This window comes from Enhydra lutris, unplaced genomic scaffold (genome assembly GCF_002288905.1).
Source record: "Enhydra lutris kenyoni isolate GAN:26980312 unplaced genomic scaffold, ASM228890v2 scaffoldscaffold22, whole genome shotgun sequence".
NCBI lineage: Eukaryota > Metazoa > Chordata > Mammalia > Carnivora > Mustelidae > Enhydra > Enhydra lutris.
The window spans coordinates 12848185-12871334 of NW_019154106.1; the positions used below are offsets into that span (position 1 = coordinate 12848185).

A 23150-nucleotide genomic window follows, 5' to 3' on the forward strand; every position below is an offset into this window, starting at 1 on the left:
CTCCAAGATCATGACCTGAGCCGAAGGCATTCGCTGAACCAGCTGAGCCACCCAGGCACCGGAAATCATTTAAAAAAAAATTTTTTTTTTAATTTCACCCCTGAACACAACTGTTTTCAGTCAGGAAATGCACTAAGTCACCCCTGGAAGGACACCGGAGGCCACTCCACACGGGAGGTTCAGCAACCCCCTTGGTCGCACCGGTTCTCCGAGATTTCGCGCGGAGTGGAATCTGTGAAAAGCCTGAATTCAGGCACTCCAGCCTAAAGACCTCATTCCTGGAAATCCCTGCACTAAGAGAGCAGAGAGAGCCGATCAAGGTGCGAGGAGAGCCCTCCACCGGCTTTTTCCTCCGCGAAGCCTGGTGCCATCTCACAGGGCCAGGGCCGTTTATCCACAGCCTCTTCAGGGGGAAGACAGAAGTGTCCTGGAACCGCCTTGGAGCCTGCCCTACTGGGGCATCCTGACTCTCTTGTCACTGAGATTTCATCGAGCTGAGGGAGAAGACGGCCTCTATAAGGATCCCTCCAGAGCAGGCTCTTCCCACCTACCTCTCGCCGCCCGACCATCTTACCTTGGCTCAGCCCTCAAGTCCCTCGAGACTTAGCCTCCCGCCCAAAGTGCTCCTCTCCCTGTGATTGGTCATCCGAGGAGCCTTCGGCCAATGGGGATGACGTATTCAGGCAGACGTCAGACCGAGGGCTAGGGGAGGAGGAAGGACGTCGGGCCCACAACGCGCCCTGCGCAAGGACGGCGGCGCGAGGTGTGTGGCGCTGGCCGCGTGGCCTCAGGCCCTCGCTGTCACCACGCCCCGGTGCAGGAGGGTGGGGGGGCCCGCAGCGGTACGAAGGCAACAGGGGGTGGCTGCAAAGCCCGTGCGGCTGGGCGTGGTGGTGACGGTGAGCCCTGAATTCGGGCCTCGGGGAACCCCACGCTCCATTCCCAGAAATCTTCGCGCGGAGAGTTCTCTCTTCAAAGGAGTTGGGCCAGGGCGGCCAGAGCGTGCGGGACGCCCAGCATTGCAGGGCCTTCCCTGAAGCCCAGCTTTCTCCGCCAACCCCGATTCCTCCGTTCTGGACAGGGAGAGGAACCCTCAGGTCACTGGCCCACCTGAGCTGCTTTGTTAAACCTTCCCGCGCAAGGCTGGACTTTGGGAGGAAGCAAGGCAGGCTGGCCAGAGGACCCAAGCACAAAGACGTCGGCGAGCGCAACTCCGACTGCAGAGCTCTTCCAGGTTGGGTCTGGGAGCAAGGCCGGGTGCTGGTGGGTTGGGAAGCCTACCCAGAGCCTCTGTTTGGGACCTTGCAAGAGCAGCCACCCTCCGCCCCCACTTCTCTGGCTGAAATGGAAATTGAGCCTACCCCTTCTTAATTAACCCTTCCACTCTTTTCTTTCCTAATAGTTTGACGGGAACTGTTCAGATCCTCGGTGCCACCTGACAGAAAACTGCATACCAAGGAAGGAACACCAGCTGTTCCTTCCTGTGCAGTGAGTGTGGGGGTTTCAGTGCAAAAAAGCTGGAAATGGAGTAAGCCTGAATTCAGGATATCCAGCTTGTATCAGGAAGGGTAGAATGCTTAATTACGCCTTCTCCGTTGTTAGCCCGTCGATTAACCAGACTGACAAACCTAAAGGCTAGAATCTTTGCCAATTCCCAGGCCGTATTAGGCTCGCTTTGGTCAAGAACGTCTGAAGCAAGGGTGGCAGTGTCCTTATTTCTGTGAGAGATTTTTCCCACCAAGTTCAGCACCTGCTTTTCTTTACTGTGCACCCTCTGCTGGTTAGCGTGATAGAGCGAGCTCAAAGAAAAGAAGGTGTGTACAACTTCCTAGAGAATTGTCTATTCAATGTTGTTTCTTTAGAAGTGTTAAATTGAGGTTTATACCTATGGAACTCAGAAGTGTGTTGCTCAGGAAGAATACGAGTTTTCAGCACCCTAGGCGTTGAGTCTCAGTGGTAATGTGAATGAAGAAGGTTTGAGGACAACAATAGCTACCATTTTAGAAGTGATAGTTGTTATGTGTCAGACACTCGCGGTGCTAAGCAATTTTACCCGCATTGACTCATTTAATCTTTAAAACAGCTCCACCGGGTAAGTACTGTTATCATTATCACTTCCTAGATGAGAAAAGTGAGACTCAGAAAAGTTAGGTCATTTGCTTGAGATTATACAGCTAAGCTAATAAATAACAGAGCTGAGATTCAAATCTACCCTTGCTTCTAAGCTCCCACATGTAACCACTATGATATTCTTAAGAGACCCTTGGCACAATTTCTGGGCTTATGGTAACTCAGCCCGTGGCTATTATCTCCCACTTTTAAGATTTTCCTACCATTTCAAAAATGAAAAACAAATTAGGTACAGGCATTCTTCTGAAATACACTTTCTCATCTACAGGAATCTGATCTGTGAAAACCTAGAAAGTTTGTTAAGAGACCAACATGTGCTCTCCTGCCAGTTCCAAAATCCTATACAGGAATCCCCGGTTTCTCCGGTTAGCTTTTCTGCAGCTTCATCACCAGCAACAGACTGGTGTGTTCTGTGATGTCCTTCTGCAGGCAGAAGGTAAGACACTAGTGCGGACTCAATTAAAAAGTCACTATAGAGGGACGCCTGGGTGGCTCAGTTGGTTGAGCAGCTGCCTTCGGCTCAGGTCATGATCCCAGCATCCTGGGATCGAGTCCCACATCGGGCTCCTTGCTCGGCGGAGAGCCTGCTTCTCCCTCTGCCTCTGCCTGCCATTCTGTCTGCCTGTGCTCGCTCTCTCTCCCTCTCTCTCTGACAAATAAATAAAATCTTTAAAAAAAAATGAAAAGTCACTATAGAATACTCACTATAGGGCGCCTGGGTGGCTCAGTTGGTTAAGCAGCTGTCTTTGGCTCAGGTCAGGATCCTGCAGTCCTGGGATCGAGTCCCACATCGGGCTCCCAGCTCCATGGGGAGTCTGCTTCTCTCTCTGACCTTCTCACCTCTCATGCTCTCTCTCACTGTCTCTCTCTCAAATAAATAAATACAACCTTTTTAAAAAAAAAAAAGAATACTCACTATAGAATGATAAAATGAGTTCAGGGCCAGGGAATAGAGCACAAAACCAAGAAAATGTGCCATCACCCTTGAGCACTATAAGTTATTTGGTAAAGAGCTGTTTGTTTCTAGGACAGTTACTGTTTCTGAGAGTGAAAATGAGACTGTGCTTTTTTTCTCTTAAAAAATGTAAGTAGAGGGTGCCTGGGTGGCTCAGTGGGTTAAGCCTCTGCCTTCGGCTCAGGTCGTGATCCCAGGGTCCTGGGATCGGGCCCCGCATCGGGCTCTATGCTCAGCGGGGAGCCTGCTTCCCCCCCTCTCTCTCTGCCTGCCTCTCTGCCTACTTGTGATCTGTCAAATAAATAGATAAAATCTTAAAAAAAAAAATGTAAGTAGAGGGGCACCTGGGTGGCTCAGTTGGGTAAGCATCTGCCTTTGGCTCAGGTCATGATCTCTGAGTCCTGGTATTGAGCCCTGTGTCCCACTCTTCCCTGCTCAGCAGGGAGTCTGTTTCTCCCTTTCTCCCTCCCTCACCCCTAGGTTCTTTCTCAGGTGAATAAATAAAATCATTATTTTTAAAATTTTTTAAAGATTTTATTTATTTATTTGACAGAGAGAGAGAGCACAAGTAGGCAGAGACGCAGGCAGAGAGAGAGGGGGAAGCAGGCTCCCTGCTGAGCAGAGAGCCTGATGTGGGGCTCAATCCCAGGACCCCGAGATCATGACCTGAGCTGAAGGCAGAGGTTTAACCCACTGAGTCACCCGGGCGCCCCAGTAAATAAAATCTTTAAAAAAAAAAAAAAAAAAGAAAGAAAGTAATGAAGTAATGTAAAGTTTATTAAGTGTAGAAATTCTGTGAAAGGTGGATAATTAAAATGTAACAGGGTGATTGTGAAGATGGAGCTAACATACACACAGGACTTAGAACAATTTTTTTTTTAATAATTTTGATTTTATTTATTTATTTAACAGAGAGAGAGAGAGATCACAAGTAGGCAGAGAGGCAGGCAGAGAGAGAGAGGGAAGCAGGCTCCCCGCTGAGCAGAGAGCCCGATGTGGGGCTCGATCCCAGGACCCTGGAATCATGACCTGAGCCGAAGGCAAAGGCTTAACCCACTGAGCCAGCCAGGCGCCCCTAGAACAATGCTTTTAATGTACTAAGCACAATATAAATGTTAGACAATACTGTTGCATATATTCTCATTTTCTTGCCAAGCTTTTGCTTAATTTTTCTCATCTTCAAATTAAAGGCTTTTGTTGTTTGTTGTTAGACTTAAAAATATATAGTTTATTTCCACCCCTTTCCTTTATACATGGAATGTTCAGTCAGTAGGAAGTAGAGCCTGGTATCATGTATTTTTTTTTTTTAAGATTTTACTTATTTGTTTGATAGATCACAAGTAGGCAGAGAGGCAGGCAGAGAGAGAGGGGGAAGCAGGCTCCCTGCTGAGCAGAGAGCCCGATGCGGGGCTCAATCCCAGGACCCTGGGATCATGACCTGAGCTGAAGGCAGAGGCTTTAACCAACTGAGGCACCCAGGCGCCCCGATCATGTATTTTTGTTGGTTTTTTAAGTAGGCTCCATGCCCAGCGTGGAGCCCAGTGGGGGGCTTGAACTCATGACCCTAAGATTAAGACCTGAGCTGAGATCAAGAGTCAGACCCCTAACCAACTGAGCCACCCAGGCGCCCTGAGCCTGGTATCCTATAAAAAGCCCAAGACTAGGAGTCAGAATCTTAGCTTTGTTACTTAGAAATTAAGTGACAAATGCCCAAGTCTCACTTCATCTCTCTGGAGCTCAGTTTCTTCATTTATAAAAGGGATTATGACAACCAACATCGTGTAGCACTCTGTACTTTGCAGAGTACATTACAATATCGTCTAGTGTCTCATTTGATTCTTACAACAGTCTTGTGAGATAATGTGATATAGTTCCAGTTCTACAGATGAATGAATTGAGGCTTAGGGAGTTAATCGTCTTACCTGTTCATTCTCTTAGTAAGTACAGAGTTGGGATTCATTCCTTAATTCAAAATTTTTAAAAAAAGCAGGGCGCCTGGGTGGCTCAGTGGTTTGGGCCGCTGCCTTCAGCTCGGGTCATGATCTCGGGGTCCTGGGATCGAGTCCCACGTTGGGCTCTCTGCTCAGCGGGGAGCCTGCTTCCCTCCCTCTCTCTGCCTGCCTCTCTGTCTACTTGTGATCTCTCTCTGTCAAATAAATAAATAAAATCTTAAAAAAAAAAAAAAGCAATTGCCTGTTGTATGTTAGAACAGTGTACAAGCATAGGCATATATACCGTATGAAGATAAAATCCCTTCTTATACGGAAATCACGTAAAGGGGAGAGAAACCTGAGATAACAGTGGATCCAAGTAACTGCAATATAATAAATAACCCTGGAGTAAGCAAAGGCTGAGACAGGAGCACAAGAGAGGGGCACCTTCCCAGACATGAGGAGCTTGGGGGACACGGGTTAGGGTGATTTTCTTGGAAAAAATAACCTTTTAGTGGAGATCTGGAGGACAAACAGGAGTAGAAGGAAGTGGGGAAAGATTTGCCCAGGCAGAGAGAACAACATGTACAGAGACGTAGATGCAACCAGGGATCTGTGAGTGCTTCACTATGGCTAGAGGGCAGACTCCGGAAGTGTATTGATGAGAGATACGGGGAGAGAAATTAGCAGCAACGTGTGAATTCTGAAGTGTGCAAAGAAGTAGGTCTTATCCTCAGAACATTGGGAAATGTATTTATTTTGTTTAGGATTTATTTATTTTAGGGCGCCTAGGTCACTCAGTGGGTTAAGCCTCTGCCTTCTGCTCGGGTCATGATCTCGTGGTCCTGGGATGGAGCCCCGCATCTGGCTCTCTGCTCGGCAGGGAGCCTGCTTCCTCCTCTCTCTCTGCCTGCCTCTCTGCCTGCTTGTGATCTCTCTCTGTCAAATAAATAAATAAAATCTTTAAAAAAAAAGATTTATTTTAGAAAGAGAGTGTGTGCAAGCGGGGAGAGGCAGAGGAGAGGGGGGAATCTCAAGCAGACTCCCTGCTGAGTGTGGAGCCTGCCGCAGGGCTCAATCCCATTACTCCGAGATCATGACCCAGAATGAGTCAGACACTCAACTGACTGAGCCACCCAGGGGCCCCAGGAAATGCATTTAAAGGTATTAAGAGGAAGGTCATGATCAGATGCCTACATTAAAAATAGCACTTAGGCTGCATGAGAATTATTGGATTGTTGTTAAGCCCAGATAGGAGGTCATTTTGGAATCCAGAGAGGGAATGGTGGCCTAAAACTAGACATTGAGAATAGAGAAAAATGTATGGTTTATAAACAAAAAGAATTTACAAAACTTGGAGTAGTTAAGGGCTTAGGCTCATAACAAAACTCCCTGGGTTCAAATCCTCTTCCTGTGACTTGCTAACCGTGTAATTGTGGTGGGTATGTTACTTAGCTATGCCACGGTTTACTCATCTGTAATAGCAGCTACTTCACAGGATTGCAGTGAAGAGCAAATGAATGAATACTGGTAAAACCCTGACTTAGTATATTATAAGGCATGCAATAAGGATTCAAGAAATAGTATCTTTTTTTTTTTTTTTTTTTTTTTTTAAGATTAATGTTTGAGGGGCACCTGGCTGGTTCAGTCAGTGGAGCCTGTGGCTGTTGATCTCAGGGTTTTGAATTTGAGCCCCATGTTGGGTGTAGAGGTTACCTAAAAATTTTTAGCTTTTCCATCCTCCTTGCCACTTGCTGTGCTGGCTGCGCACTCCCCAGTCTCTTCGTAGCCATGCCTTGCAAAATCAAGGAAATCAAGGACTTTTTGCTCACAGCCAGGTGAGGGATGCCAAATCCATCAAGATCAAGAAAAGTAAGGATAATGTGAAGTTTAAAGTTCGGTGCAGAAGGTACCTTTACACCTTGGTCATCATAGACAAGAAGGCAGAGAAAACTGAAGCAGTCCCTCCCCCTGGGTTTGGCAGTGAAGGAGCTGAAGTGAACCTGGCCCACTGATTTGAACTATATTAAAGTTTTAAAAATTAGAAAAAAATCTTTAAAAATAAATAGATAAGGGGTACCTAGGTGGCTCAGTGGGTTAAGTCTCTGCCTTCAGCTCAGGTCATGATCTCAGGGTCCTGGGATCAAGCCCCGCATCAGGCTCTCTGCTCGGTGGGGAGATTACTTTCCCCTCTCTCTCTGCCTGCTGCTCTGCCTGCTTGTGATCTCTCTCTCTGTCAAATAAATAAAATCTTTAAAAATAAATAAATAGATAAAAATCACTGTTTGATTAGATACAGTGGCTAAAGGAGAACAATCAAAGATGACTGTAGTTTCCAGGCTTGGGCAGCTGGATATAAGAAATGGGAGGTTCTGGGGTTAGGGAACGGAGTTCATTTTCTAGAAAGGTTGATACAGGCTATGGCATGTTTAGTGGCTCAGGAAAAAGGTATTTGGGCAGAAGTAGGACCTGGGAGTCAGCAGTGAGCCTTTGGAAATTGAAGCCATGAGAGAGACTGAGATTGCCAGGGAAGGCCCCATAAGGAAGGTGGCTGAGGACAGACCACTGCCTGGTGGGTAGTGCCTAAGAGGGTCAGGAGAGAATTGAACCCTGATTGTCTACATCCAGAGCTCACATTCTATTACAAACAGCTTCTGTAAAATTTTTAAAACTCTCCTGTGAGTCTAAAAAAAATCTGAACTCCTCCTTTTTGTCAAGCAGCGGGTTATACCTCTGTGAGCAGATAGTCTCAGTCATAGAGCTTCACTTCAGTGAAGGAGGTGGACACTTAAAATATGGATATCTAAGTGCTCTGACAGCTAGAGTACCTCCCCGTGCCCAGGAGCACCTAACCTAGACTTGACGTGGGATGGGGAAAGGCTTTCTGAAGAAGTAATGACCAAATTAGATTTTCAGGGTTTTGTTTTTAAGATTTTATTTAGAGAGAGAGAGCGGGAGTAGTGGTTGGTCGGGGGTGGGGGGCGTGCAAAAGGAGAGGAAGCAGATTCCCCACTGAGCAGGGAGCCTCACAATCCCAGAACTCTGAGATCATGACCGAAGTCCAAGGCAGACAGTCAACCAAGCCACCCAGCAGCCCCTAAACTAGATTTTGAAAGATAAAATGTGTTAGTTAGGTAGTGACAGAAGGTTCCAGGCGGACAGAAGGAACAGATTTCTCCTATTTGAACTTCCATGGAGGAAAACTGAGAGAAAGAGCAGCACATTTGGGTAGTAAAGACTGCTCAGCCCATGAACATGCCAGTTTGCTTAAGATAAAGTGTTTGGATTTCCTTCCAGGTGAGGCAGTCCCAGCTCATTGCTGCATCTTGTCAGCCTGCAGCCCCTTCTTCACAGAGCGCCTGGAGCGGGAGAGGCCAGCTCAGGGTCGGAAGGTGGTGCTGGAGCTGGGGGGCTTGAAGATCAGGACACTCAGGAAGCTGGTGGACTTCTTATATACCTCAGAGATGGAAGTATCTCGAGAAGAAGCGCAGGATGTGCTTTCTGCTGCCCGTCAGCTCCGTGTATCTGAGCTAGAATCCCTTCAGCTAGAGGGTGGGAAGTTGGTGAAGGCTCCCCAGGGCCGAAGACTGAACAGGGAGTGCTTACAGCCTCCAGCGGCTGCACCAATCTCTGCCAGGGTGGTGGCATCCAGCCGCCGCCCTCGGACTCCACTGCCTGTGACCCAGACTCCTTGCCCTCTTGGGCCAGTGAGATTGAAGTCTTCAGGGAAGGAGGAGGGGCCCCTAGAGAAAAGCAACCGACAGAATGCAGAGAACTTGTCTGGCAGCCTGCTCAAGAAGAAGGTCAGAGCTTGCCCAACTCCACAAGAAAAAAGCTCTTCACCATCAAGCCACAGTCAGGGACCAAGAGAGAACAAGAGTGACCCTGCCATTGTTCCTACAGCACTTTCTCCACCCAGTATGTACCCTTCTGTGGATGAGCGGCTATTGCCCAGAAAGATCAGACTGAGTCGCTCAAAGCCGTCTCCTAGTATCTGTACATCCAAGCCTTCTAGCATGGTAAGCAGACCCACCTCAGTACCCACAGCCCCTGGCCGGCGCCTTTGGCGGCAGAAGAGTATAAATAAAGTACCAGAAGACAAGGAGAAACCAGGGAGAGCTAGTCCTCTACAGAGCATCCCAAGCCCATCTGGCCTTGGGAAGACAGGTGGGAGCAAGAAGCGGAGCCCTGAAGTCAGGGCACCGAACCCAGACTCTGTAGAAGAGGGGCAAGTTGGAAGAGTGAAACTTCGGAAGATTGTCAATGGAACATGCTGGGAGGTGGTACAAGAGCCTCCCCTCAAAAACTCTCAAGACAGCCCTCAGATCCCAGAAGCTCAACACTCAGAAGGGACTGCAAGTACTCAGCCATCCTCACATAAAGAGCAGGGACTGTCATCTGCTCAGGTAGAACTATGTCAGGATTCCCCCTTGTGCTCTAGACTCCAAGACATTCTGCTTTCTGCTAGCCGCTCCCCAGACCACCCAGTGGTGAAGTCTGAGTTCGGGTCCAGTCCAGAACTGATAGGGAAGGAACCTGGGTTGGATATAGACTGCAGAGAGCCTTATGCATTTGACACAGCCCTGCTGGGGCAGCCCTGCGAAGCCGAGGAGTACCGCATCACGACTGCTGCTGCCACCAGCGAGCTGGAGGAGATCCTGGACTTCATGCTGTGTGGCTCAGACATTGAGCCCCCCATAGGGTCTCTGCAAAGTCCTGGAGCAGAGGGCTGCAGGACCCCTAGCTATCACCTGACAGAAACAGGAAAGAACTGGATTGAAGGGGAAGAATGGTGTTTGCCAGACTTGGAACTCTGGCCCAGGGAGCTCACAGGACTGGAAAAGGAACCTGTTGGTGAGAACAAAGAGCCAATTGAGTCCCTTAGCCCCCTTGTCATACCCTCTGAGGTGAGTGAAGGGGAGGTACTTTCAGTAGGTTCCTGGACTCCAGATCTGGAAATTACCAGTTCCCAACCATTGGATGGTCGGAGAGATAAGCTTCATATTGACTCTCTTGACCCCCAAAGGTCCTATGAGGACCTCTCACCTCCCTGTTCAAACTGGATGGACACTGGGCCAGAAGTGTCCCTAAGTATGGATGAGGTGTTGTATTCTGCTCCAGAGGCGAGCAAGGAGGTACCTGACAACTCTGAGTTGTTGGACCCGCTTCCTGCCAGCTCCGAAGAGGAAGAGATTGATGTGGTGGACTGGACATCAGAGGGGAGGCTGGTGCCCACTGGTATTCCCTCTGTGTGGCCCGACCCTTCCTCAGAGTCAGACACAGAAGTGGACATACTAACGTAGAACAAGAAGTAGGTTAGGGGCAATGGGAGGGTGGGAAATGTTGGCTAGCGAAAGGTCTATTGACAGAGGCTAGCATAGGCCCTGTCCTCTTAGCACAAGAGGCAGGTGTACTCTTAGCTCTCTTAAGGTCCCCTCTTCTCCTCCCCAGGCTTTGGGAGCCAGGCAAAAATAGTACCATAGGTACAAAATTATGAACTTGAACCATCTTATTTCATTGTAATCTATTTTCCAGTTAGTGATAAACAAGTGAAACTATAAACTGTGTGGTCCCCAACTCTACTGGATCATAAGTAACAACCAGCACCACGTCTCCTAAGTTATGAGGCATCTAGTCACTGCTAATTCAATAATAAATGAGAAAGAATACCCTCTACAAAACATAATGTATTTTAGAAGGTGTGAAACAGTGCTGGGGTGTAACAAGTGGGTACGACTAATAGGACATTTTCCCATACCTAACATGTGTGGCTTATTTAGTCCAGTATGGGAGGTCTAGCCAGACCTTTGCAGGGGCCAAAAAGACATAACTTCCATCATCACTTCCAAGAAGTGAGTTGAAAAAGATAGATGCTTTTTTAAAAAAATAAATTATTTGCTTTTTTTCCCCCCACAGTTTTTGCAAGTATTTCACATGATCTACCAGAGAACCTAGGAGCTCCAGGTTAATTTGTGACCTCAGAATATGAAAAAAATACAAAGGGAGCCAATCCCACAAATAGCTGGTTTTGTCCATTTTTTAATCGTAAGATTAAGTTTTACTTTATTATTCAAACACTTTATTTCAACTTTTATTGAACCAAATCCAACAACTGTTCAATGCCTTACTAGCAGATTGCCTCACAAGTGAACCATCCTTTCTGGAGGGGAAGAAACCACGACTTCAGGTACATGACTAAAGTTTGGCCATGTTCCATCATAAATGCTCCAACATCACCAGAGACAGGAAGCTGTAAACATGACAAGGGGAAAAAAAAGGTTAGAGAAAGGGTCCAGGCAATCCAAAAGCCTGAGGAAGCTGTACCACCCACCCCAGAACCCACAAACCAAGGAGAATTCAAGAATTGCATCCTCCCCCATTTTACTCAGCATATCAAGTGCCTGACAACATGTCCAAGGACTAGAGATAAAGACCAGTCAAATCCTTGGGGCCATGAGGGATACTACTGCAGTTTTCACATGGGATTAATAGAAAACATACTAGAAACGAAACAAAAAACACAGAAAGGTAGGGTAGGGATAAGCACACATGAGGTTACACAAAAATTCTGGCCAGTACAAAGGGGTAAAATAGCAAAAACAAGTGTCAATAACTTTAACTCCCAAACGAGGAAACCAGTGGGAATTTACACCACCAGCTTTAAGAAACAAAACAACTGCCATCAGGTGTGCAAAATACATCTAACGGAAACAAAAAGGGCCCGTACCCCAACCCAGGGCAATAATCCACATCTTCAAAGGGCGCAAATTGCATTTCTACAGTCATTCACATTACCATCAGCACCCTTTAACTTAGCTCAAAAACATGCAACCAATTAGCAAATGGCACACCAACAGGAAATAATTTTACTGCCGAGTTCTAGTTTTCCTACCCAGGAGCAAAGGGGAAATTCTGAGCAAGAAAAGAAGTTATAGATCGTGTGTGAAATGAGGGCTGCTTCACAAAAACCCCAAATCCACCCAAGCCCCCTTCAAACCTCAGCGTTGAGGACTTCTATCCAAAACACCCTATGAAAGGTGCTTCTTCAGCTCCTTCACCACCTCTTGAGGCTCCGGGAACTTCAGTTTGCGTGGGGGCCCCTTCTTAATCCCAGTCCAGAGCTCCACACCTGGGAAAAGACCAATAAAGCCAAGTCACTTTGGAATGCACCAGCACGTCCCCCAAATGCCGAGGTACCCACGGTCTGAGACCAGCGCCTCCCGCCTGCTCCCGGGCCCCCACTCACTGCTGCCGTCTGGGCGCAGCAGCGTCACCTCGAAGCTGCCCCTCCGGGGCTTGGCAGGGTTCACCTCCACCGGAAGCTCCGGGGTCTCCAGGCGCAGCGCCTGGCTCAGGGCCGCGGCGTTGCGCCCGTAGACGCGTCAGCTCGTGCTAGAGAGAGAGGGGGAAGGTCAGAGCCTGGGGCCTTGGCCTGCGACGCCCTAGTCCGCCTCCCCGGGCCTCTCCAGGCCCCTCACCAATGCTCGATCACGACGGTCGCCTCCGCTGCCTTCGCCGGCCTCTCCTGTTTCGCCGCCGCCGCGACCACCGCCACCTCGGCCTTCCGCTTTCTCCCACGAGAAGCCATGGCGCCCGGAGCCCTGCCGGGAGCCGAGCCGTCCTGGGCGTGAATACGGGTCCGGCCAACACCGCTCCGAGATCCAAGTCACAGGTCCGGAAGCCCGCCGCCGGGACAAAGCATCTCCCTAGCTGCGCAGAGCGTGGCCCGGCGCACACGTGGTCTGGGGGCGGGCTCCCTGGGCACAACCACTCGGACGGGGGGGGCGGCCCTCTCTGGACAGAACCACTCTGCTCGCGGAGGGGCGGGGGGGGCGCTCCCTAGGGCATAACCACTCTGCCCGTGGCGGAGGGGAGCTACAAGAAGCCCCAGACCGAACCACCCGCGCTTGCGGAGGGGCGCGGACTAGGCAGCTCTAAAACAACCCTGGCTTCATACAGGCGTTTCTGCAAGCCTCCATCGGGCTAAATAGCTTGGACCACGACATACAAACCCCACCCCCGCTCCCTGGAAACCGGGACCCAATCCCAAACCAAACCCATAGCCTAACTCGGTGAGGTCAGTACTCTGGGATTCAGGTAACTAAACTCCCTGATCCTGGGGACCATTGCCGGGCAGTTGGAGAAACTCATCAGTTTGGCCTTTGAAGTTGAGGAGGAGATAGGCGCTTCCTCTGCAATGGCCAGGCTTTTCTAATAGGCGAGGAACACACAAAGGCACAAACAAAAGGAAATCCCAGTTTCTTTATTATGGAAAACCATCAACTGGGCGTTGGGAGTAGGGAGTAAGTGAAACCCCATTCCTGCCCAAGGGCTTTCTCTGGGAGGCCCCACCACACAAAGGAATGTCTCAAACCTATATCTCTTCCTCCCAAACTCCAAAAAATAAGGGGATTATGCAATATTATCTTCGATGAGTACCCTCAGTGGTTAAAGGTGCCTCTTTGGGACCAGTGACAAAATTAGCCTTATACTTTTTAATGAAGGCCACAGACCAAGCCAGAACTGCCTAGAGAAGCAAGGGTCCTTGAGGGAAAAGTCCTAGCGCAGACTCCATACACAGGCATCTTCTGCTGGGTTGAATATAATCTAAGCAGACTGTGTAGGTCCACTAAGAGGAGGGATGAACACACAGCATGTTGGAGACATGTGAGTGATGGACAAGAACTGATAACTGACCCAAGCCTGGAGGGAAAGCATTTCCTCATCCATGGCAGATTTCTCCCTTCTTCCAGTGAAAGTTGGTCACAGCAGTGGAGGCCATCCTGGAGGGTGCCTGTCAATTCCCTGGAAGCCTCTTTAAAATCAGAAGCAGCACCCTGCCCCACTCAGGGATAGCCAAAGGAGAAAACATAAATAAAAGGCCCAGGCCTCACACAAGGCTTGTGGTTACAGGAGGGGCTGGGCCTCAGAGGTGAGGAAGCACTGACAAGGCAGGGATTCTATTTGTCCTTCTTGCTTTCCCCATCTGGTACTTCCATGGGGTTTGAGGCCACAGGCCGCTCCTCAGGGGTATTATCTCCACCCTTTGATAGCTTCTTCGCCCGTTGATACAATTCATTCAAGTTGAATTCTCGGATCACGTTCTCCTGCACAAAAGAGGTACATACGCACATCAGGGTTCTGGTGGGACAGTCCTTACTAGGAAGTAAGAAGTATTGAGACACTTAGACATAGACAGTCTAGGAAAAAAGGAAGAAAAGGACAGAAATCTATTCTAACTCTCCTTTTTTGGGTACCTGGAAGAGTCAACCCTGTACAGTTAAGTACCCATTATGCGATCATCCCTGTGCCAAGAATTACAGCTACATTATTTAATATCCTCTACAAAACAACCCTGTGATCCAAGTGTTACTCTCTTCAATTTTCTGATAAGTAACCTCAGGTCTACAGACTATACTGACAAGGGCTCTTGAGACCGAATCTTAACTAATAACTGTTCCCCTGTGCTAGGAGTTCTGACACATGGTAGAAGCACAACAAATTTGCTGAGTGAATTCATGAATGAAAACCCGTAACTAGTCCACACCCTCAAAACTAGTGGGCCAAGCAGCAGAGCCAGGAATCAAACCCAGGTTGGACTCCAAAGCGGACCACTGTTCTACACCCTTCTCCAAACCACTCGCTCACTCTTTCAGATACCTCAGAGAAGGTCCAAGAAACAGCTCGTCCTTTCTTGTCAATCTGTGGCCGCCGCATGACCTCCTTGCCACCTTGGAATAGGATCAGGGTAGGGAGCTGCTTGGTGAGGGGCGACGTGCTCACTTTGTACCTACAGGACCCAGAAAGGGCTCTATAAATGGATCTGTCCACATCACTGCAAGTGATTTACTGCTAGGCCCTCTATCTAGGCCCTTACATACCGTGTACTAACATCAGTATAGCGTCCAACGTCCACCTTCCCAAAATTTAGTCCTGTACAGTTGTACCTAAGAAAAATATATTATTTACATAAGGAAAGAAGAGAGTGGGTCAAGGGAAGTGGAAATACAAATATTTAGGGAGGGAGGAAAACGCCTTTGGTTGCAATGTAAGAAATCAAAGCCAAAAACAATGAGAGGGAAAGCACAGCACCTCTGCTTCCGTCATCCCTCCCCATACAGTACTCACTTGAGGGAGAGGTCAGCATAGATAGGAGCAAACGACTGGCAGTCATTAGACCAATTGGCAAAGAATTCCACAATCCAAGTGACCCTCTTGTCCCGCTCTAGTTCTTCCTGCCACACACAGGAAAGAACCAGTGAGCTGAATCACAAAGGCTTCCAGAAAGGTTCAGACTTGAGCATCTAATTCCTCACCCTGGCTTTCCCTCCCCTCTCTCCCTCACTCCTGAAACAAACCACAGTACCCTTGACTTCCAATCTGAAGCAGTTACTCCTCCTAGTGAGTAAAAAGCACAACTACAAAAACACCCACAAAGGACACAAGAAACAAGGAGAGAGGAAGAGAACTCACATCAATGGTTTTATCACTGAAGTACTTGATGTACTCAGGGCCCATATACAGAGGAGGTTTACACGTCATCAGGAACACTAAACATGGAAAACAGATGTCAGAGGAAACATATAAGGCCTACAGCAGGAGATTTACTTCCAAACTGACTCAAAGATTTTAGGCCCCAAAGAATATGCGTTGTGGACATATGCAGACCACTGACACATTCCCTTCTTCTTAAAGTTTCTGTAGATTCTTATCACCTGAGCCACATACATAATTAATCAGGTAAAAGATATGGAAGAAGGGTATGGAGAGACCGATCTGGGGTTGGAATTTGGTTCCCACAACTGATCTCCTTACCTATGCAGAGTGTGATGTAAAGCAGGCCCATGCGAATATCCAGACGGAAGAAAAGAATTGCATTGGCCACTTTACTAAACATGAAGATGTTGCCTATATGTTGCTCCACAGTGACTGAAACACAAAGAGGTCACAGGTCAGGCTGGGCAGCATGCTCCTATATCCTGTTTGTCACTCTTCCTGTGGTACTTCGAAATGGGAGAGGGGGAAGAGGATAAAAGTCCAAGATCAAATTCAGCCCTGGCATGGAGTGAGGGATTCAGTCACCAGATAATGCCCCTCTCCTAACAAGGATGAAAGCAGCTCCGGAGGACATGTGGCCTGAGCTGGAGAAACTGAGGCGCAGGCTAAACTTACTGGATCTGCGGTTCTTCATCATCACAATGGCACTGAGGAACATTAGGATCTCCACTTCTCTCTGGAACAGAATCAAAGTGACGGGAAGGCCATAAACACAGATGCTTTGGGTGGGGAAGGGAGCCAAATACGGACTAAAAACCAACAGAGACCCAAATTGAAGATGGTACCAGCAAAGAATAACTGGAGTTGGCGAACATGTAGTGGGAACACCACCAGTCCGGTTCTACCCTGCCACAAACTGGCTGGTGCCCTTCGGCAGATCACTTAACCTCTGAGCTTTGGTTTCCTCAGTGGAAGAGTATCTGTCTCAAAATGTTACTGTGAGGAGTAAATGAGATAATGGGTATGAAAGAAATGCATAAAGCCCAAAACCACATAATATTGTAAGACAGTATTACCAACTCAAAATAAAACAAAATAAATAAAACTTTTCCCATCCAATATTCATTGTTTAATCCATGCACCTTTTTTTTTTTTTTTAAAGATTTTATTTATTTATTTGACAGAGATCACAAGTAGGCAGAGAGGCAGGCAGAGAGAGAGGAAGGGAAGCAGGCCTCTGACTGAGCAGAGAGCTTGATGCGGGGCTTGATCCCAGGACCCTGAGATCATGACCTGAGCTGAAGGCAGAGGCTTTAACTCACTGAGCCACCCAGGCACCCCTAATCCATGCACCTTTAATAGGCTTTGAGAGCTGAAGGGGGCCTCTCAGAACTTTAGAAGGCCCTTCTCAGTACCTTGGGCTTTTAGTTCTTTCTCTTTCTAGACTCTAAGGCCTGTGAGACAGGCAATAATCACCTCAAAGAAACAAGGTAATTTCAAAGAGTAAAGACTGTAATGCATAACAAGGACCCTGTGGGAGAAAGCATGGGAAGGGAAGGCAACTACAGTCTAGATGGTCTGAGGCCTACCAGACCTTTCTGTTTACAGTACAGGAACCCAGATCACTATTTCACACAGAACCAATCAACCACAATTTACAGCTAGAAGTCAGGGACTTTAGGTCCTGGGTTTTTAGCATCAGTTTCCAACAAAAAGTAATCAACTGGCTTTAGCAACAGATATATAAAGTGGGGGCTAGGGAATACAACAGATCTTACTAAATATTCCAGAGCAGAAAGCAGCACATTTTCACAAATGAAGTTGGGTTGAGAGCTGGCATTTAACAAATGTGGAAAGATGAACTTAAAAGAAAAAAAAAAAAAAAGGACCTGTAGTCAAGCAGGAGACCAAACATAGGAGTGAAAGGAAAAGTGCCTAAAGACAGTGGGTCAATGGCAAAGACTGGCTACATATACTCCAAACTCAGTTTCCGTTTCCTCCTGCGCATACTGCAGCCGGATTCTCAGTCTACTTGAGCGGAAGGAGCACTGTATGACTAGTATTCCTGCGTGGAATGTGAGTGGAAGCCATGTGCCACGTCTGCGCCAGCCAACAAGCTGGTGTGTGTCCTCGCATTCCAGTTTCCTGTCCTCATCGGCTGGCTGGCTGATGATGGCATGACCCTACGGCCATAGGGGGAGGCAGAAGGAGCCTGGGTTCCAGACAAACGCTATGAAGCAGAGTCCCTTTTGGTTGTTCTGCATGTTTGTTCCTTGTTTTTAAACCTTTTATTATGGAAAATTTCAAACATTCATAAAAATAGGCTACTAGAAGGTAGCAGAATGTGTCCCCCCCAAATATGCCACTTTGGATTATTCTGCATAATAATTTTGAGCCTAAAAGCAATTAAGAAGTAGATACAAGAAAAGCTCCTTGCCCTCTATTTGTCTAAAAGCAAGACATAATTTTTTCTTTTTAGATTTTATTTATTTATTTGAGAGAGAAAGCGTGTGCAAGCTCAAAAGCATGGTAAGAAGGGGAAGGAGAGGAAGAGAATCTCAAGCAGACTGTGCACTGGGCTCAGAGCCCCACACTGGGCTGGATCTCAAAACCCTGAGCCAAAACCAAGAGTCACAAGAATAACTGACTGAGCCACCCAGGTGCCCCGAAGCAAGACATAAGTTTTTTTGTTTGTTTTTGTTTTTTTTTAAAGATTTTATTTATTTATTTGACAGAGAGAGAGACCACAAGTAGGTAGAGAGGCAGGCAGAGAGAGAGAGGGGGAAGCAGGCTCCCCGCTGAGCAGAGAGCCTGATGTGGGGCTCAATCCCAGGACCCTGGGATCATGACCTGAGCTGAAGGCAGAGGCTTTAACCCACTGAGCCACCCAGGCGCCCCAAGACATAAGTTTTTAAAAGTATTCCTCCAACCCTTACCAGGAAGGACAAAAGTTAATCAAGGGAGACAAGTTTAGATCCTATCAGCCTGGAGACAGCACCAGAGGAAACTAACAAAACAAACAAGAGCCTTTATCTACCTTATTTTACCTTCCCGCAGTCTGCCGTTCTTGGAAGCCTAAAACTTCTTTCCTTTGTCCGGTCATTTCTCCAAAAATGTATTGCTCTTTGTTGAGGATATGCTATAAGCCGAGTTCTTTTCTTTTCTTTTTTTTTTTAAGATTTTATTATCTATTTGATAGACAGAGATCACAAGTAGTCAGAGAGGCAGGCAGAGAGAGAGGAGGAAGCAGGCTCCCCACTGACCCTGAGACCGTGACCTGAGCCGAAAGTAGAAGCTTTAACCCACTGAGCCACCCAGGTGCCCCATTAGCCAGAGTTCTAATCCACCTCTGAGTTAATTCATTTTCCCTGGGTATCTCCAGTGCATATATGAGATATACATGTTAAGATACTTGTCTTTTGTTTTTAATCTTTTATTACAGGGGTCTCAGCCAAGACCTCGGAGAGGTGGAGGAAAAATTAATTTTCCTCCCCTACAATACTTTAATCTCTTCTACTCAGATTTAACAGTAACATTTGGCAAAACAGTTCCCTTTCATCTATGCTACCCACTTTTTTTGGAGAAACTTAAAGCAAATTCTAAACTTCAGTGTGTATCTCTTACACATAAGGACTTTCTTTTTTAATAGAAACTTTTTTTTTAAGATTTTATTTATTTATTTGACAGAGAGAGAGAGAGATCACAGGTAGGCAGAGAGGCAGGCAGACAGAGAGGGGGAAGCAGGCTCCCTGCTGAGCAGAAAGCCCAATGCAGGGCTCCATCCCAGGACCCTGAGATCATGACCTAAGCCCAGGCAGAGGCTTAACCCACTGAGCCACGCAGGTGCCCCATGGACTTTTTTTTTAAAGGGGGGGGCAGGGTAGAGAGGGAGAGACATAATCTTAAGCAAACTCCACACCCAGGTTGACCTGAGCAAAATCAGGAGTTGGATACTTAACCAACTAAGCCACCCAGGTGCCCTAAGGACTTTTTTTTTAAAATAAGTCCCCCCCAACCCCAGCCTTTTTAAGTTTATTTGTTTTAGTAATCTCTACGTCCAATGAGAGGCTCAAACTCACAACCCCAAGATAAAGAACTACATGGTCTTCCAACTGAGCCAGCCAGAGCCAGGCACCCTGGGGCTTTTTTTTTTTTTTTAACAAACCAAAATACCATTTCACACTTAACACAATTAATAATTCCTTACTGTCATTTAATACTTGGTCCTTATTCAAATGATACCCATAATTTCAAATTGTCTTTGTGCAGTTTGTACAAATCAGGAACAAGCAAGCCAGATCTATGCAATGCATTTGGCTTATGTGTTTCTTTGATCTTCCTTTATCTCTAAAGAACATCTATTCTTGGGGTGCCTGGGTGGCTCAGTGGGTTAAAGCCTCTGCCTTCCGCTCAGGTCATGATCTCAGGGTCCTGGAATAAAGCCCCACATCAGGTTCTCTGCTCAGCGGGGAGCCTGCTTCCTCCCTTCTCTCTCTCTGCCTGACTCTCTGCCTACTTGTGATCTGTCAATAAATAAATAAAATGTTTAAAAAAAAAATCTATTCTTGGGGCGCCTGGGTGGCTCAGTCGTTAAGCATCTGCCTTCGGCTCAGGTCATGGTCCCAAGGTCCTGGGATCAAGCTCCCTTGCTCAGCAGGGAGCCTACTTCTCCCTCTGCTTGTGCTCTCCGTCAAATAAATAAATAAAATATTAAAAAAAAAAAAGGAGAGAGAGAATATCTATTCTTCATTTTTACAAAATCCAATCTACGTATCTGTTGAAGACATTGAGTCATTTGTACTCCTAACTCTCCCACTTTCTGGATTTGGCTGCTTGCTAACTTAAGGTATGTGTTCTTCTGATGATGGTTTTCGATCACCCATATTTCCTGTAAAGTGGCAATGAAATCTAGAGGCTTGAATACAATGCAATCCAAATCTTTTGCCAGAAATACATCATGGGTGGTGCTAAGACACTCCCTATTGCCTCCCTTCAGAGGACACCCGATCCTTTCATCTGAGGGTTTCAGCATCCACAGATGATCATTCCCTAGGTTTATCATTTCATTAGGGGTTGACATATGCTTTTGTTTTTATTTGGTTGGTTGGGTGTTTGGGTTTTTTTTTTTTGTTTGTTTGCTTGTTTTTGTTTTTAGTAAGCACTATGCCCAATGATGTGGGGCTTGAACACATGACCCTGAGATCAAGGGTTGTATGCTCCACTGACTGAGCTAATCAAGTACCTCTGCTAAATAACTTTTAAAATGTTATCAATCCTTGACACTCCTGGGTGGTTCAGTCGGTTAAGTGTCTGCCTATGGCTCAGGTCATGAACCCAGAGTGCTGGGATCAAGTCCCACATCAGGCTCCTTACTCACTGGGGAGCCTGCTTCTCCCTCTGCCTGCTGCTCCCCATGCTTGTGTTCTCTAATAAATAAAGTCTTAAAAAAATAAATTTTATCAATTCTTCCATGTTTATTAGCTCAAATTTATCTAAAGAAATCAATTATTTGGGGCGCCTGGGTGGCTCGGTCATTAAGCATCTGCCTTGGGCTCCGGTCATGGTCCCAGAATCCTGGGATCCAGTCCTGCACTGGGCTCCTTGCTTGGCAGGAAGCCTACTTCTCCCTCTCCCACTGCTTGTGTTCCCTCTCTTGCTGTCTCTCTCTCTCTGTCAAATAAATAAATTAATTAAATTAAATTAAAAAAAGAAAGAAATCAATCATTTGTCTATTATATCAGATTTTTCTCACAGTAGTCTAATGCTATGTTACAATGTCTATGTCATTCACCTCACCTCATGTCACCTCACTTTATCATCTGATATCATCATCAGAAGGATGAGTGTAGTACAGTAAGATATTTTAAGGGAGGTAGACAGAGAGACCACAATGACATAATTTTCATTATGTTACTTTGTTATAATTGTTCTAATTTACTATCACTTATTGCTGTTAATCTCTTACTGTATCTAAATTATAGATTGATTTATCAGAGATATATATGTATATATGTTTGTATGTGTGTGTGTGTGTATATATATATATATGACAAAATATATATATATAACATATATATATATATATATAAACACACATATATATATAAACATATATAAGGTTTGGTACTATCCAGGGTTTCAGGTAACCACTGGGGGTCTTGCAATGAATACCCACCGCCCCAGCTGCCCCACATAAGGGGGGACCACTATAAAAATAGGAACTTCTGAAGTCACGTGGCTACAATTGAACTAACTTATCAGTAACACTGGGGAAGGGCAGAGGAAGTATGAAAGCATTAACAAGGGATGGAGAATAAAAATAAGGGACTGGGTCCTAGTAAAGGTCAAGATTCACTTTGGGGGCTGGGAAAAAGACAAAAACTCAGGTTGCCCCTCCCCACCCAGAACACAGCTGCAGCTGTAGAGCAGAGAGCACAGAGCTTCAACTCATTTTTCTCTGCTCTTACTCAAGTACAGCAAGCGTCTCGAGAGAGATTTCTTTACAATTTTTTTTCTTTTCTTTCTTTCTTTCCTTTTTTTTTTTTTTTTTTTTTTTTTACAATTTCTTTCCAACAACTCTAACACTCGTGTTCATTTCTGCATCCTCAGGATGCAGCAGAGTGCCCAGCAGATAGTGCATGCTCTCTGGAAATGTTAACTGAAGAGACGGCTGATGGAGTGTGCAGGTACTATGGCCAAAGAGTTGTTTCAGGTCGTATTCACTCACTAGTTGACTCATGAGTGACAAGTTTGGCAACTCGCCTAACCTAACTCATCTAAGCACGCCGAGATCAACTTCTCCATTAATAAAACAGGAGTACTACTACCCTCCTTTATCTCGCTGGCTCAGAAGGCTTTACATGATGGGTAGCCCTGTAACACTACACACGTGTCGAGTTTGGGTACAGCTGTTGACCAGCATGGATGGTGAGATGGAAAGAACCCTGGACTCAAGAATCCTAAGAGCCAGGCTGTTGTGCAAGTTCACCGGCGGTTTTCCCATCTTAATTAAGCATGAAAGGGTTTAGGCTCGATGACGGTCCAGGCCCTACATTCTAACTATCTGTAAGTCCGCTACAGGCTCGGAACCTCAGGTATCCTTAAAAAGGTGAACCTCGGGGCTCCGCATGCAACCTCGGGGAACAGGGACAGTGAAGGTCGCGGGGTCCGCTCACCCAGTCAAAGTCACACGGGTTGCCGTCTTCGCGTTGCGTAGGGAGACTGTTGCAGAGAGGGGGTAGCTTCCTCACGAGTAGGAATGCAACAGAAAGCAGGGCTGACAGAAGATAGTAAGGTCGGGCCAGCCATCGTGAAAGTCGTGGCACCGAATACACCAGAGCAATTAAAGGTGCCAGGACCGCCATCTTCCCGGCCTTTGCGGTGCCCGCCCAGCTTCGGCGTCTGTAGGTCTGGTCCCGCCTCTCCCACCATTGAGACTTCCATTGGTTCTAGTCTCGGATGCTCCGCCTCTGCTCCCGGAACTAGATCTCTGATTGGACATTGCGGAACGTAGGGGGATTTGACACCTTATTGGTCGATCTAGCTGTCGCTTTCTCTAGTTAAGTCATTTTATTGGATACGCGACCGTGGCGATCGAAGACTACAGAGAAACCTTTAGTAAGTTTAGAAAGCACTTC

At 46.9% G+C, this 23150-nt stretch overlaps 3 protein-coding genes and 1 pseudogene across 7 annotated transcripts; 2 read left to right on the plus strand and 2 right to left on the minus strand.

Annotated features, from left to right (window-relative positions):
• The first annotated feature begins 2442 nt into the window (after nt 1-2442).
• Nucleotides 2443-10319, plus strand: LOC111150171 (BTB domain containing 18). The gene is made up of 2 exons (XM_022507570.1): nt 2443-2566; nt 8314-10319. Exons 1-2 carry the CDS (start codon nt 2443-2445, stop codon nt 10317-10319), a joined length of 2130 nt encoding a protein of 709 aa, XP_022363278.1.
• On the plus strand, nt 6808-7017 carry LOC111150172 (annotated as a pseudogene).
• Nucleotides 10320-11038: 719 nt separating the features above from the next.
• Nucleotides 11039-12757, minus strand: LOC111149826 (selenoprotein H). Its single transcript, XM_022507118.1, has 4 exons — nt 12495-12757; nt 12263-12408; nt 12014-12145; nt 11039-11266 (listed from the first exon to the last, which is right to left on the minus strand). Exons 1-3 carry the CDS (start codon nt 12602-12604, stop codon nt 12045-12047), a joined length of 357 nt encoding a protein of 118 aa, XP_022362826.1. The 5' UTR covers nt 12605-12757; the 3' UTR covers nt 11039-11266; nt 12014-12044.
• Nucleotides 12758-13260: 503 nt separating this feature from the next.
• LOC111150145 (thioredoxin related transmembrane protein 2) lies at nt 13261-22952 on the minus strand. Of its 5 annotated transcripts, none has more exons than XM_022507531.1 (8): nt 22689-22952; nt 16189-16249; nt 15832-15945; nt 15490-15566; nt 15145-15251; nt 14898-14963; nt 14677-14827; nt 13261-14123 (listed from the first exon to the last, which is right to left on the minus strand). In XM_022507531.1, exons 1-8 carry the CDS (start codon nt 22875-22877, stop codon nt 13977-13979), a joined length of 912 nt encoding a protein of 303 aa, XP_022363239.1. In that variant the 5' UTR covers nt 22878-22952; the 3' UTR covers nt 13261-13976. The 5 variants fall into 5 exon arrangements, with proteins under 5 accessions (XP_022363239.1, XP_022363240.1, XP_022363243.1 ...); XM_022507532.1 differs by having other exon boundaries at nt 14677-14806; nt 22689-22944; XM_022507535.1 differs by lacking the exon at nt 15832-15945 and adding an exon at nt 19086-19099 and having other exon boundaries at nt 14677-14806; nt 22676-22877.
• Nucleotides 22953-23150: the final 198 nt, after the last annotated feature.